The sequence below is a fragment of the Phascolarctos cinereus genome, unplaced genomic scaffold (assembly GCF_003287225.1).
Source record: "Phascolarctos cinereus isolate Bilbo 61053 unplaced genomic scaffold, phaCin_HiC Scaffold_1;HRSCAF=81, whole genome shotgun sequence".
Lineage (NCBI taxonomy): Eukaryota > Metazoa > Chordata > Mammalia > Diprotodontia > Phascolarctidae > Phascolarctos > Phascolarctos cinereus.
The window spans coordinates 84,575,785-84,591,947 of NW_027555514.1; the positions used below are offsets into that span (position 1 = coordinate 84,575,785).

At 34.6% G+C, this 16,163-nt stretch overlaps 1 protein-coding gene across 4 annotated transcripts in view; it reads left to right on the forward strand.

The window, feature by feature from the left end:
• The window catches only part of LMBR1 (limb development membrane protein 1), a 189,195-nt gene that overhangs the window by 156,688 nt on the left and 16,344 nt on the right, over positions 1–16,163 (forward strand). For all 4 annotated transcript variants that reach the window (XM_078152605.1, XM_021009600.2, XM_021009601.2 and 1 more), the window contains one exon: positions 79–145. In XM_078152605.1, coding sequence (XP_078008731.1) covers positions 79–145 — 67 coding nt within the window. The remainder of the gene's footprint in view (positions 1–78; positions 146–16,163) is intronic.

A 16,163-nucleotide genomic window follows, 5' to 3' on the forward strand; every position in this document is an offset into this window, starting at 1 on the left:
TTTCTAGAATTTTAACTAATGAATTTTTTCTTCCACCTGCTGTTTAACTATCACCTCTTTTTTTCTTTCTTGAAACAGATAATTGGAAATTGTGTTTCAATCTTGGTCTTGAGTTCTGCATTACCTGTAATGTCAAGAACCTTGGGTAAGTTTAGCTGAAAAATTGAGATGAAAATTCATTCTGCTTTTGAGAGCTTTGGTTAACACTTTCATGTGTGATCTTTAATTAGGAATTTTTTTCTCTTAGGAACTTGACCACCTTCTGAAACACATCTTTATTTTATTTATTCTGTACTCACTTATATAGACATACTTTAACCTGCAGGGAGTTAGGAATAATAGGAACAAATCCAGCAACTTTCTAAAGTAAAGATCAAACATTTTTCATGTAGTAGCATTGTCTCATCAAATTATATGAATGTTTTCACATGACCATATCACCTTTTAAGTCCTCTAGTGCACAAATAGACTTAAAGATTTCTTAATGGGAAAATAATACAATAGAAATGTTTTTTTTTAAGTATGTGACAAGAATGTGTCAGAAATAATATTTAAGCTAAATCCAGAAAACATTAAAATTTAGGGAAGTAGATATTGACTAAAGATATATTTTCCCACAATAATCAGAGATTTGCATGTTGGTGGTATTAATTTTTGGATTTACAGAGGTTTTCAATGACATTTTTAATTAAAGAAAATTTTCCTTTGTGCACACATATTTGAGCAGGTCTTGTTTTTAATCAGTTTGTCTTTTACAAAGCAATGCAGTGGAATGTTTCTTTCCCAAGTCTTTCACAAAATGTTATTTCTAAATGAAATTTCTCTTTAGTTAAACTATATTAAATTCTAAAAACCTATACCTTAGCTTAGGGGAATTCTTGGAAATGCCACTAGTTGACAAAGGTGAATTGATCATTTTAAAACTGCTAGCAATATTAAGTTGCCTTAGTTTTAGCTTTTATAGAACTTCCATTATTTATGCAAAACTCATCTATCAGGAAAAAATGTAGGCTGTGCCAAGAAATTGCAACAAGCTTTGTAGTTTTGCTCACAATTCTTATGCATAATTTCATCTTTCAATAAAAAGTTAAAACTTTGTATAAACATGACAAAGAACTATTCTAAATGGTAATATGCCTTTCTTTTCTCTCTTTTTTTTCTATTACCTTGGCTTTTAAGTATAGAGTATGTCATTCTTTTGACATCTGCCTGTGGTGTGCTTATCGCTAAAATGTGGAATATATACAGTTTAGTGATTTGAAACCAAATTTGACTATTTGTATTATGACATTTCACAAATAACTTTTGTGGCATTGAAGACACCGTGCCATTTTAAGACTTGTATAATTCATTTATGCACTGTAATTTAAGATTAACCGTTGGTAATAATATGAACCAATTCTATGGAAAAAAAAGTGCACACGCTGTGCACTGTTGCTAATACAAAGAAAACAAATTAATGGCAAAACTCACTTTTTGAAGACCAACAAATGAAATTCCTGAATAGTTTGCCATAGAGATAAATAAAAGAATAAAGCAGAAGAAAGGAAAAGAAAGATAGGACAATTAAAATGCAGCTAACAAATGCCCGGACCCAGCTGTCCAAACAGGATTAATAGAGTGCATTAGAGTACAGTGAGTCATGTGGTGCTTTGCAAAATATCAACATGCATTGCATTACATGTTATGCCCAATGGCACTGAATAGATGAAAAGAAATAAATACGTTAAACAGATTCATAGAGGCTTTTCACAGTATTAAAAAAGCAAGGTTCTAGGCTAAAAGAAAAAAAAACCCTGGGGTTTAGCATTATGGGAAAGGCAAACTAGAGAAAGTTATCAAGTAATTCACATATTAACCCGTTAGAATTGAGTATTTGAATTTAAGAAGATAAAATGTAGGCAGTTGTGGATATTGTACTTAACTATAATTGAGGATTTTTGATCATCTAGCTATGATGTCTCCAGGGCAGGGGGTAGAGTGTGTATTTAACAACTGAATATAAAGCTATAGAATTGTTCTCTCTTTATTTCAGAGCTTCTTCCTAGTAAATCCTGGCCATCAGTGTAGTGTCATTTGCCTCTGTGAAATCAACTAGCAGCACTACATTGTTTAGCTCAAAATATGACTAGTACCTAATGTGAGGTATAGTGAGGGAAATAATAACATCAATCTTTCGTTTTTTCCTTTTAAAGCAGTAACTTTTAAAATTGTAAATGATACTGAAAGGAACTTGGATGTCAGTTATATTTTAATGAGGCAAATAGTTTAGAGCAGGAATATTTTTGCTTCAAAAGTCAAGGCATTCTGTGCTTATTTTAAAAATACATCAATAACTAATGAATGATATATTACTAGAATTACTACAATATGTTTTATTTTACTTGGTAATTATAATGATATCTAGTTTTACTTTTTTTAAGAAGAAAAAAATCATGTTTTATTGATATATTAGATTTTTCACGCAAAAGAGTAAAATGGAATTATGCAAATATATATTAGTTTCAGGAACATTGAGACCCTCGGTTGAATATTTTCAGTATATTGAATATATCATTGATAATTAAGTTGTGAGGAAAATGTTAATCATATGTATATTCTTACAGATGAAATGAATAATAGTTGTGATATTAGAAACCCACTGAAAATACAAAGAAACTTTATTTTTAAATATCTGTCAAAACTCTTTAAACATGTTCTTTTTAACTGATTTGGATGCTTAGACATGTTTAGATTGAAGATTTTGAAGGCCCCAAATTTTTCAAAACTTTATGATTAGACCTTTTAGCTGTATCATCTATAATTTGTTTCATTGATTGGTAAATTACCATAGTAGGTTTGAAATATAATTTCCTATCATTATATACATATGCCTGAGTTTTTCTAAAATTAAGATATGTTAGGCTTTTTTTAGTGTAGTTTTCTGAGCAATAATAAATTCTGGCCAGAAAGCACATATAGCTTATACTGGTTGATACTTTGTACACTATATTTCAGAATCTCCTTTAACTGAAAGTGAAAAGGATTCCCAGAAATGATTCATGTCAATCAGATCAAATAGATGTTTGTTGGGAAGTCTCCATTGTGTCAAAATAAAATTCATGAATACATTAAAAAAATTATACCAGTAGACTTCAAAGGTATTTTTACCAACTCTTCTTGTTACCAACTTCCTCATTGTTGAACAATTACCTTGTTTTCTTACTGATATAGCTTCTGCATTTAAGATTAATGATTCAATATTGTACATTTACTGTTAGACAACAATTCTGTCACTTTCCCAAATGCTCCTTAAATTTGTTTTAATCACCTCCCCACACATTTCTCATCCAATGCCCATACAATCTGTCATCTTCTTACGGGAGATAAAGTGGATTATTCCCCTTTGTTTCCTTTATGAGGGGAGTCTGTTTAAAAACCAGTCTTTTTAGAAAAGGGCTTTATGTAGGCTTTCGTAAATGTATCTCTAAATCTTTACTTCTCCAGTCCTTTTTGTCGAACACTGGAAGAAATGACACTTTCACAAATACTTTTTAAAATGAAAAAATAAAAGCAACCAAACATTTAATTGCTAAGTGAATACCTAACATTTGGCTGATAACAAAGATTTTACTTGGATCCATAATGAAAAATCATTAATAACATAAAAAGTTGTATTTGACTTGTGTCATACATTAACACTAAACACATTTAATGTATGATCTTGGCTCTCCCTTGCTGGTTCTTATTGTTCTTGTAGCTCATGGCTAAAGATACACAATGATTGTTACACACATATATTTGGGGGGGGTGTGTACACACACACACACACACACACACACATATACATATGTGCATATATATTTATAGATGTGTATGAGTGTATATGTTTGGATTGTTGTGTAGGCCTTTTTAAAAAAATATTTCCTGAGTGTAGAAATATGTAGGTAAGTATCAGAAAGAATTGACTAAGTAAAAGCTGATAGTCTAAGTATTCAAGACTGTTCAGATTTAAGGACATAAAATTCCGACTGAGAAAATATCCCCAGGACAGTAAGGCTAGTTGGTTCTACATGGTCAGAAATCTGTTGACAAATATTCAGGTTAATTAAACTCAAACTTATTTAGAACCAGCTATATGTCAGGCATTGTTTATTATTTATGATACAAATATAGATACAGCACAGACATTGCCCTCTAGGAACTTATGTTCTAAAAGGGGAGAAAGATATGTACACAAATAATTGTTAGAAGGGAGAATGTGATTAGTGCAAAGGAGAAAGAGTTAGTCAAACTGCTGTGAGAAAGTTGATGATGGAGAAACCACCTTCCAGGCTGGGGTTGGATAGATTCAGGGAAGGCTTCATCTTGGAATTAGCATTTAAATTAGAGGATTTACATCTGGAGCCCTTTCATTTTATAAATGAGGAAACTGAAACACAGAGAGGTATTACTTGCCAATCTTGCACAGGTAGTAAGTGCTAAAAGCCAGATTTGAATCGAGAGCCTCTGATTCCAAGCCCAGTGTTGTCCCTGGCACAGGTGCTCAGGGGATCAGGTTGAAGAGTATGATATTGACACATAGCTGTCTGATTTCCATATAGAGCACAAAATTTGCAGCATTCAGTTTTTCTGGTGTGTATTTTTATACCTAGCCACTTCAGGGTGGCTTTACATTCCCCCAGATTAATTGTGGATGGACAGCTTCCGTTGCTGCTAGCTCATACTTATAAAGAAATGGCTATATCTGAGTGTTGCCACACAGACTTTTGGAAGGGACTCTTCAGCGGACTGGTAGGGATGGAAACCAGATTGCAAACAGTTAAGGAAATGAGTGATGAGAAAGTAAAGGTGACGAATATGAACTATTCTTTTTAGAATTTTAATAGAGATAAAAGAGGGAAAGTGCCCATATGTACAAAATGCCGATAGCTTTCTGTTATTGTTCAGTCATTTTTAGTCATATATGACTCTTCATGACCTCATTTGGGGTTTTCTTGGCACAGATAAAGGCCTGGTATTCTATCCACTGCACCACCTAGCATTCTCGCTTGTATCAAAGAACTGGAAACTATGGGAGTGGCCATTAATTGGGTAATGGCTTTACAAATTATTGTATATTAATATAATTAATATTATTGTGCTGTAAGGCAGTGGTGTCAAAGTCAAATAGAAATGGATCCCTCTAGGTCACATATTGACTTAGAAAAATACAAATTAACATTATCTATGTTTTGTTTTTAAAAGTTTTTTTAAACTTTTCTCGATTATCTTTTAATCTGGTTTGGGTTGTACTTGGAGTTATGGGGCCAATAGGCTGTGAGTTTGACACCTCTGCTCTAAGAGATAGCTTTAAAGAAACCTGGGAACACTTATAAGAACTGATGCAGAATAGAGGGAGCAAAAGAGAAAAAATTATAAGATGACTACAACATTGTAAAGATGAACAGCTCTTAGAGCCTTAAGAACTATGCCCAATGTAGTGACCTACCAGGATTTCTGAAGACCAGTGGTAAACCAAGCTTCCCCTTTCTTGATTGAGAGGCAATAGACTAGGTTTGCAGAATGAGATATATATGGCCAATTCATATGCTACATGGGAGGACTTTGGGGGACTGGGGTGGAGAATTGGTAGAGTAAATCAGATGATGCCAAAAAAGAAAGGAAAAAAGAAAGAAGAAAAAGACAAGAATGTCAATAAACTATTATTTAAATTGTATAGAAGAGAAGAGAAAAAGTTCAGAGGGTCAGATTAAAACGGACGACGTTGAATTTATTATATACTTTAAAAAAAATCTGTATGTGATAGAGATTTGCATTCCCTATTACATCCAGGGGCAAATAAAAAATGCTGTCTTTGGCATTCAAAGCCCTCTATAACCAGCCTTCTCCTATCTTTCCTGTCTTCTCACATCTTAGTTCCTGACGCATACTCTTCAGTCCAGTGACCCTAGCCTCTTGGCTCTTCCATGAACAAAACGCTCCTCTCAGCTCCAGGCATTCTCTCTGGCTGTCCCCCATGCCTGGAGCACTCTTCCTGCTCTGGTCCAACTACTGACCTCCCTGGTTTCCTTTAAGTTCCAATTAAAATTCTGTCTTTTAATAGAAGCCTTCCCGAGCTAGAGGCAGTGGGTGGCAGTGGAGAGAGTGCTGGGCCTGGAGTCAGACAAATCTGGGTTCCAGTCCAGCCTCAGACACTTACTAGTGGTGAGACCCTGGGCAAATCACTTCACCTCTGTTTGCCTCAGTTTCCTCATCTGTAAAATGGTGGCTTGCAGGGTTATTGTGAGGATAAAATGAGATATTTGTAAAGCACTTGGCATAGTGCCTGGCACATAGTAGATGTTACATAAATGCTTATTCCCTTCCTCCCAGGCCTTCTTAATTCTGCCTTCCTTCTGTTAATTCTGTCCGATACATGCTGTATGTATTTGCTTGCAGGTTGCTTCCCCCATTACATTGTAAGCTCTTAGACGGCCAGGATTTTCTTTTATCTCATCTGATTCCTTGCACTTAGCACAGTGCCTGACACTGGTGTCTAATAAGTGTTTGGTGATTGATTGACATATAGAAACCTCTTTCTCTTCTTCTTTGTATATGGAAAGTTTGTGTTCAGTGTTTGTCAGGTTAAAATTAAAATTAAATCCTGAAAAACAGAATTTTAAAGAAGGAAAAGGGTTTGGCAATGGAGAATTTTAATAATGAGAGAATATATGGATGATAATGTGAATGGGAATTAGAGTTAAAGAATTTTTTTTGTTTGGAGATGGAGAAATCTGAGCTTTTTTGTAGGTTGGAGAAGGAGCCATTTGAGGGGAAAGATTGAAGACCTTTTCATTGGTGTAGCTAGAAGACTTTGCAAAGAGGAAGGCTGTCTTTTCCTCTAGACTGGAAGAGGAAAGAAGGGATAATAGATGCAGTTCCAGACATTTAGAAGAATTGAGAGAGAAGATGAGATGATTGCTTTCTCATCCCAGTCTTTTTAGAAAAATAGTGGCCAAGTTCATGTACTGAGAAATGAAGTGAAATGGAGATTTGAGGGGAGAAAAAAGATTTGGAATAGTAATTTTGGAAGCTGTTAGAGATGAATTGTTATAGATGCGTTGTTATACAGTAGCAATGACCATATTGAGATTAGATAGCATCAGTTTGTAGTGGATCAATTACCACTTGTTTGGTTGCAAACAATGTTAGGAGTAGGAAGGGAGTAATTCATTAACCAATTTTAGGTGTTAGCAAGATGGAATCGGGGAGAGCAAAGCATTAGTTAGATTTTTGTCTGTACCATGATTGTTTTAGAAAAAATTGTTTTTACTTGAAAAGAATTTCCAGAAGGATCACTCTGCAAAGACTCTTTGGAAGTAATTTAGTCAGGCTCAAGACTGTTTGTGAAAATGTAGAGATAACTGGAAATTAAGATAGGGTCTGGTTTATGACAAGGATAATTAAAGGTCTTGAGTAGTTAAACTGCTGTAAGAAATGGTGAAAATGAATCAGCTTTTTTACTTTATTACCCATTTTTCAGCAGCAACAGCTTGGAGCTATTGTAATGCAGTATCTTCTCTTTATCTTTCCTTCTAATTTTGAACTTGGTCTAATTAGCACATGTTTTGACTGCACATAAACATCTGACTCTGAAATGATAAAATTGTCAATAATCAATTCTGTCAAGAATCACCAATTATGCTTTATTGTGATGGTAATTAATTCTTGCCATTTCTAGTATTTTCCAACTCTCTTCTTGAATAAGGTATTTGTGATATACGGAAGTGAGGCTTTTGGTAGTTTATAAGAATTTGGCCTCATTAATTTCTTAGTCCTGAACCCTCTTTTCCAATGTATTCTTCATAGCCCCCTCTTGTGTTCATTTTCACAGTGAAGCCAGCAAGTATCAAGTTGTATGTAGATTTGGTTTTGGTGTATTCTTGTCCAATTCTTAACTTTTCTACTTCTTTATCTTATACCACATATGTTGGCACATGCATTGCAATTATCTTCACAGTAGTCTTTTTGTGTATGCAATCCATAAACACTACAAGGTGGGATGAACAAGTGTCCCATAAAATTATATTTTTATTGCATTTGGATAAATAATGAAATTAACAATTGCCAACTCCTTTATTTGCTTCTCCAAGAAGAATGCATGAACCTTTCTTCTATTTGTTTTTAATTTCTTTTTGTATTTTAGTGCAGTCCTTTCCCAGTTGTCTGTGCATGCATCTGAGCATCTCAGGTATATTTTAAAGTACTTACTATAGGAGATGTAAGATGCCCTTGCAGTGTGCATCGTTCTTAGTTTCTCCTTCCATTTTCTCTCTTTCCTGTTGTTCAGAACAGTGTCAGGTAGAAGTGGATATGATTCAAGATTCCGTTTTCTTCCCCCCAAATCAGAGCTTAGACATCTGAATACCTTCTTAAACCAAAACATGTAGTTTCCTGGTCCACCTACTAGAGTTGGTTGATTGTATTAACAAGAGTGTGAGTCAAGAAAGTAAAAAATTGGTTCTGCTTAGGATAGTGCTTAGAATCAGGCCAAGAGATAATAGTCTATAGTACAGGAAGTTATGTGATATCTAACATAAGGAATTGATTGTTTTCTCTTAAACTAGGCTTACAAGCTGTATTAACTGTTAAAGTGTATGGTAAAATGTATGGTATTCAAGAAACTAATTTTATTTTTTGGTGGAAGTATTAAGGCAATTATTAGACAGTGACTAGCATTTTTGCTTTTTGGAAAACTGACAGATCTTACCTATTTATGCATATTGATAACATTTTAACAATCATTTTAAGAAGAATGGGGGAAAGACATTTGTTTTATCTTTTCCACATGGAATATATTGGGAATAGTCAGTGTATTAAGTGGAAAAGAGCAAAAACTTGGAAAGGGATGAGGATAGCATTATTAACTATTTATTAAATAGCAGGAGATTAAAAACAAGAAAACTCATGAGAGTTATGTGGCTATTCCTAAGGAAAAGTAATCAGAGTATGTAAAAGTTTAAGGTAATTAAATTGTGGGTTTATACTGTTAAAGACAGAAACACATTCAAATTGACCTTGAAAAATTTAAATATACTAAAATTGGCTGAACTATAGAAACAACAGATAATAGTGGTTATACTCTAAGGATAGAAACACCACCGAGAATACTGGATGCTGAAAGAGCCAGGGATCATAGCACAGCACAGGCCAACTAAGGAGACTGTTAATAGACAATGTAGTTGCAAAAGCCAGCATAATATGAAAAGTATTCATTGGAAGGAAGTGTCCCACATTGGGAGTACTCTACATTGATAAAATAAGAAGTTCTGACTTCCTCAAACTCTTCCCTCCCTGTCGCTCACCAAGAAATATGTGCAAAAATTGAGAAATGATCCTGACACTGTATATTACATGAAACTTACTTTTGAAGGAGTAGTACATTTAATTTTAGGATATTTTATAAAAATGATGAGCACATTGACAAGGGTCTATTATCAAACTCAGATAAGAAATTACATCTTTGAGAAAAGGTTATACACCTTCATGTACTTTGCCTTTGTTTATACTGTTCTTTCCCTGCAATATCCTCCTTCCCCTTCTTCAAATATTGAGTACGTACCTTACTTTAATGTTCTCCTCTAATGAGACTTCCTCCAGTATGTTGTCACAAGTTCCCTTGGTGGAAGACAGCCTTCCTTCTCAGACTTCGTGCAACACTTTGTTTTGTATTTTCCAAATGCATTTATCATGTGTTATTGTACATTGTCATAAATGCACGTTTCTTATTCCCGTAAAAGACTCTAAGCCCCATGAGGTCAGGAATTTTTTATTCTCTAAACTTTTTATCTTTCTGAGTACCTGGTATTTCTTTCATAAATGTTTGTTGAATATGTTTAGCCCAAAGAAGGCTAAATATATGACTTTTTGTCTTCAATTACAGGAAAGGTTTTAATTTGTTCACTAAACAATTACGAAGTGCTTATGATATGTAGCGTGGTATTCTAAATACTGGAAGAGATAAAACATAGGCCTTGCCCTCAGAAATTTTATAATCTCCAATTTTATGAAGGCTGTCCTAAGAAGTTTTTCATGATCATACAAATGAATTGAAAGTTATAGAGAGTACAGAGTCCTTATTCAGGAAGGAGAGGAGGGAGGGAAGAAGGAAGGAAGGAAACAATTATTAAGTACTTACTATGTGTCAGGCACTATGCTAAGTGCCTTAAAAATATCATCTCATTTGATCTTCATACCCTTGGAGGTATGAAGCTATCATTATAGCTGAGAAAGCTGAGGCAGACAAAGGTTAAGTGGCTTGCTCAGGGTCACGTAGCTAGTAAATGTCTGAGGCAGGATTTAAACTTAGGACTTCTCAACTCCAGGCCCAGTCCTCTTTTCATTGTACTATCTAAATACTTATGGTTTGTTGGTCTCTCCCCCTGTGGCCCTCAGCCTTCCCCCCAAAAAATATCAGTGATTTTAGGATTACTTTGGAGAAATTGTGCAGATCTTTTAATGAGTCCAGGCTGCTGTTTACAACTGAGGGTCATCTTTTTAATACCTGTATTCTTCCAATAATAATTGAGTCATGGAATACCCAGATGTCAATTAAACAATGCAATAAACATACAGTTCACACTAATTTTAAGGCACCATGCTCGGTGCTGGGGATACAATGAAGGGAAACAGTACTTGGGAGAATGGGGTACAATAGGTACACAAATAATACAAAGTAATTTCAGGATGGAGAGAATACTCATATCGGGGGGGGAGGGAGTCAGGAGAGGCCTTATGTAGAAGGTAACACCTAAATTGTACTTTGTAAGAAGCTCAGGATTATGTGATATGTCCACGTCTGTGCATCCTAAAGGTGAGGAGAGAAGGCATTTCACACATAAGGAAACTATTCATGCAATGGCATGAAGTGGGAATCATGTATGGGGAAAAGCCCCCAGGCCAGCTTTACTCGAAAGAGAGTAATTGAAGGGAAATGATATGAAATTGGACCTAAAAGATAGGTGGGAGCTCTACTGGGGAGCATCTTGAATGCCCATCACAGTAATGATTCAGAATAAGTAAAGTTTTAGGTGACTGAAACAAATGAAAAGACATGTTCAATAGACCATAGCATATTACTAACCTATCTTTTCCCCTTCCCTCTGACCAAATCCTACCCTTCAAGGATTTCACCTCATAACTTTGGTCCTAGTTAGTGATTTAAAACTAAATGCAGTCTTTCTAGTGAAATCTAGTTTGAACTATGCATAAACTGCTTAATTTTATGCATATTACTGCTTAATATTTTAAAAAATATTTTATTGATGCCTTATTTCCCATCATCCTCTGGGAGGAGTTTTCTTTAGAAAACATAGAGCCAAGGGGCAGCTAGGTGGCAGAGTGGATAGAGTGCTGGCCCTGAAGTCAGGAGAACCTGGGTTCAAATCTGGCCTCAGACCAAACACTTGACACTTACTAGCTGTGTGACCCTGGGCAAGTCACTTAACCCCAATTGCCTAAAAAACAAAAAACAAAAAACCCAGAAAACATAGAGCCAGGATGGCAGAGGGACTCACCTAAGCTCTCCCAAATTCCTTTCCAAACAACTTTAAAATAACACCTCAAATCGAATTCTAGAGCAGCAGACCCAACAAAAAGGTGGGGTGAAACAATTTTTCGGCCTCAGACAATTTAGGAGGTCAACAGGAAAGGTTGTCTCAGTGGAGTGGTGGTCAGCCCTGAAGCATAGCACAGGCTACGCCCTGGCAATACCAGAAAAGACCTTGTAGGCAGTTCAGCAGTAGTAGCTTCAGGGGCATTCAATCCACAGATGGCGAGGAGGTTGGACAACTGGTTAGAAGGAGATTACAGGGGACCTTTTGCTGGGACTGGGTGCAGAACTCATTGCCCATACACAGTTTCATGTCACAGTCTTAAGAGCTAAGAGGAGCTTTAGCTCACTAGCGCTTGAAGTGGCAAGGGTACAGGGGTTCTGCTTACAGTTCCATGGTGAAAAAAAATGCTTGTGGTCACTCACAGACCAAAGCGTAAGCCAGGAGAGCAGTGACCACACCTTTCCTTAGATCCTATCACCTTAGAAGGACCAAAAACTTAGAGACACCCACAGGTAGTGCTAAAAACAGTAGTAAGAAAGGCCTGAAGCTTGGGATACTGCCTCCTTCACACAGGGAGCTGAGCCCAACTTTAACATAAAGTTAAAAGTCAAGAAATGGACTGGAAAAAATGAGCAAAGAACAAAAAGAAGAATCTGACCATATTATGGTGACAGGGAAGAGCAAGCCACAAAGCCAGAAGATGGAAACTAAGTCGAAATAGCTATACACAAAACTTCAAAGAAAAATGTGAATTTGTCAAAGGTCCAAAAAGAATTCCTAGAAGAGCTCAAAAAGGATTTTAAAAATCAAATAAGAGAGATAGAGGAAAAATTATGAAAAGAAATGAGAGTGATGCAAGAAAATCATGAAAAGAGGGTCAATAATTCAGTAAAGAAAGCACAAAAGAATACTGAAGAAAATACCTTAAAAAAACAATTAACCAAATGAAAAAGGAAGTACAAAAGCTCATTAAGAAAATAATTTCTTAAAAATTAGAATTGGGCAACTGGAAGCTAATGATTCTATGACACATCAAGAAACAATAAAACAAAGTCAAAAGAATGAAAATAAGGGAGAAAATGTGAAATATCTCATTGAAAAAATAACTGACCTGGAAAATAGATCCAGGAGAGAGAATTTAAGAATTATTGTGCTACCTGAAAACCGTGGTAAAAAAACAGCCTAGACATTATATTTCAAGAAATTATCAAAGAAAACTTCCCTGATATCCTACAACCTGAGGGCAAAATAGAAATTGAAAGACTCCCCTGATCACCTCCTGAAAGAGATCCCCAAATGAAAACTCCCAGGAATAGTCTAGTCAAATTCCAGGGCTTGCAAGTCAAGAAGAAAATATTGCAAGCAGCCAAAAAGAAACAATTCACATATTGTGAAACCACAGTCAGAATAACACAGGATTTAGCAGCTTCTAAATTAAAAGATTGAAGGGCTTGGAATGTGATATTACAGAGGGCAAAGGAGCAAGAAAAAAAAAAAAACAAGAATAACCCCTGTAACAAAACTGAGTAAAATCCTTCAGGGGAAAAAATGGATATTTAATGAAATAGAAGACTTTCAGGCATTCCTGATGAAAAGACTAGAGCTGAATAGAAAATTTGACTTTCAAATACAAAATTCAAGAGAAGCGCAAAAAAAAAAAACAATGAAAGAGAAATCATAATGGATTCAATAAGGTTAAACTGTTTCTGTTCCTTTGTGGGAAGATGACACTTGTGTCTCTTAAGAACTTTGCCATTATTAGAACAGTTCAAAGGAGTATACATAGACAGAAGGCATGGGTGTGAGTTGATTGTGATGGAATGATTTGAAAAAATTAAGGGTGAGAAAGAGGGATGCTTTGGGAGAGGAGGGAAGTGGGAGGCAGAATGGAGTAAATTATCTCACATAAAAGAGGAAGGAAAGGAAGAGCTTTTACAGTGGGATGATGCGGGGAGCGTTGGGGTGGTGGGCAACCCTTGAACCTTACTCTTATTAGAATTGGCTCAAAGAGGATAACACAGTTGGGTACAGAAATCTATCTTGCCTTACAGGGAATTAAGAAGGGAAGGGGATAAGAGAAAGAGAGAGGCTGATAGAAGGAAGGATAGTTTAAAGGAGGCAGAGGTCAGAAACAAAATAGAAAAACAATTAAGCAAACACATCTAATACAGATATCATACGTTGACCTAGCATACAATATTCTGTCCTAGTAGTCACTTACCTTTTTTCCATTAAGGAGGAATGCTTTATTTTCTCTTCTCCTTGATCTTCATTAGCTTTTTCCATTCCTCAGAGTTTAACTTCCTTTTAGTGACCTATTGTCAGTCACTGCCTATATTGTTCTCTTGGTTCTGTTTTTTCCCTCTGTATCACAAATATTCCCATATTTCTCTAAATTCTTTAAATTTGCCATTTCTTATAGTACAATAATATTCCATTAATTTTGTATGTCATAGTTTTTTTATGTCCTACACAGTATATTGCCATCTACCTTGTTTCCAGTTCTTTGCTATCACAGAGTGCTACTATGAATATTTTGTTAATATATTTGGACTTTATTTTGGTATAAAGTTTTGCTTTTGGTTTGATTTCCCTGGAGTATATGCCCAGTAGTGAGATTGTGGAGCCAGAGGGTTCAGTTTACTCACTTCTTTCTTTATTCCAAATTGAAGTCTAGAATAGTTATTTAACAGTCATATTTGGCACAAATATTTTTCACACTCTGCTTCTTTTCTCTTAATTTTACTTTCAATGAATTTGTTTTTGTGAAACTTTAAAAATTTTTTTTTAATTTGCATAATTAAAATTGTAGATAAAATTTTATAACCTCCATCCCTTCTTTGTATGGTTAAGAATTTTCTCTATGGCCAAAGTTGTGAGAAGTGCTTGATCTTATTTTCATTTTTTTAAACGAGTACACTTTCATATTTAGGTCACATCCATTTTTAATTTATTTTGGAATGTTGAGTAAGACATTGGTCAAAACCAAATTTCTGCCAAATTGCTTTCCAATTTTCCAAATATATGTTTGTCAAAAAGGGAACCTTTCCCCTAATAAATAGCATTTATCAAATATTGGACTACTGTTGTTGATGATAACTGTTTTTGCCTACCTAAGCTCTTCCACTGATCTACTTTTCTGAGTTTTTTTCTAAGTAGTATCAAATTGCTTAGAAATTAGATGTCTGATAATTTTATGCCCCCTTCAATCATCGTTTTTCTTTTTATCTTGAAGTTCTAGACTTTTTGCTTTTCCAAATGGATTTTGCATTTTTCTAGTCCTAGTAACATAATTTAATCATTGATTCATATTTTTAATGGCATGCGGGCTAATGAAAGCATTTTGCAGTTGTCATTTTTATGTGTATATTGCAAATTCTAGTAAAGGTTTGCAAATTTAATGAAGGTTTAAAGTAGGTAATTTTTTTAAAAGCACTATGTCCCCTCCCCCATCAAAAGTAGAAATCCCTCAATTTTTGTTCTAAATTAATCAAATGATGGGCAGTAGGCCAATTTACAAGAAATTTAGTAGTAACAAAGTCCTTAAATGACTCCTAAAAAAGACATCATACTCTTGCTAAAATAAAAATAATGATTTTTGAGAGCAAATAGTTATAACAATTTTGAGTCCATAAACACTTTAAATTTCAAACTAAACATTTGAGTTTGCAGAGGGAAGAATTGGTTTGTGCCTAAGTTTTGCCAAAGTTGTTTTTGATTTATAAATTGGTTTATCAAAGGTTTGGGTGTGTTCTTTGCAGAAATCAGACATTTTGAAAAGTAGTTATTTGAGAACAACTTTTTATCATGCTGTGGAAATAAATTTATGACCAGTTTATTTGCATTTGTAATACACTGAAAAAATATGATTTATTAGTCCTGTTTTAATGAGCATTTTAGAGTATCAGACTATATAGATTATATCTGAACCTCTTTGCTAGTTATGAACATGAATGTGCTTGCTGAAAGTAAAAGTTGACTCAGGTGGGTTAAAAACATAAATTCTGTTGACTTGTGGTATCACAGGTGAAGTAATAAGATCTTATTTAAATGCAAAGTTTTGTTCTATATGTTCTTTATAGATTAGAAGGGGTGATTGTCATTCATGGAATTGTACATGTGACATACTTGAGTGAGATGCTGAGGAAAAGTGATTGTTATTTCTGTGGTAGAAGAGAATTTATCTTGTTGTTGGCCAGACCCTCTGAGGGCACTCTGGCTTTAGGGTTAAATACTACAGCTGAATAGAATGAACTTCCTGATTGAGATTTATTACTCATCATTGTCCCTTTTTCTTTTGTGGAAATGAACTTCTGTAAAGAGAAAATATGTAGTTTTTATACCATTAACTAGGCAATGTAAAATATAAATCAGTAAGAAAAATTAAGTTAAAATGCAGTGTCATAATTTATATTAATTTTTTATAGCAATATAGGTTTTGGAGTACTGATTTTCAGTGTACTTTTTAAAAGTTTCAAATTAAGCTTTTTTAAAACAATGTAGGGGTTTTTTTAGCACTTTAAGATTTTAGATATTGTTCAAGGTTATAAATACCATTAAGAGGGGACATTAAGACTATATCTCATT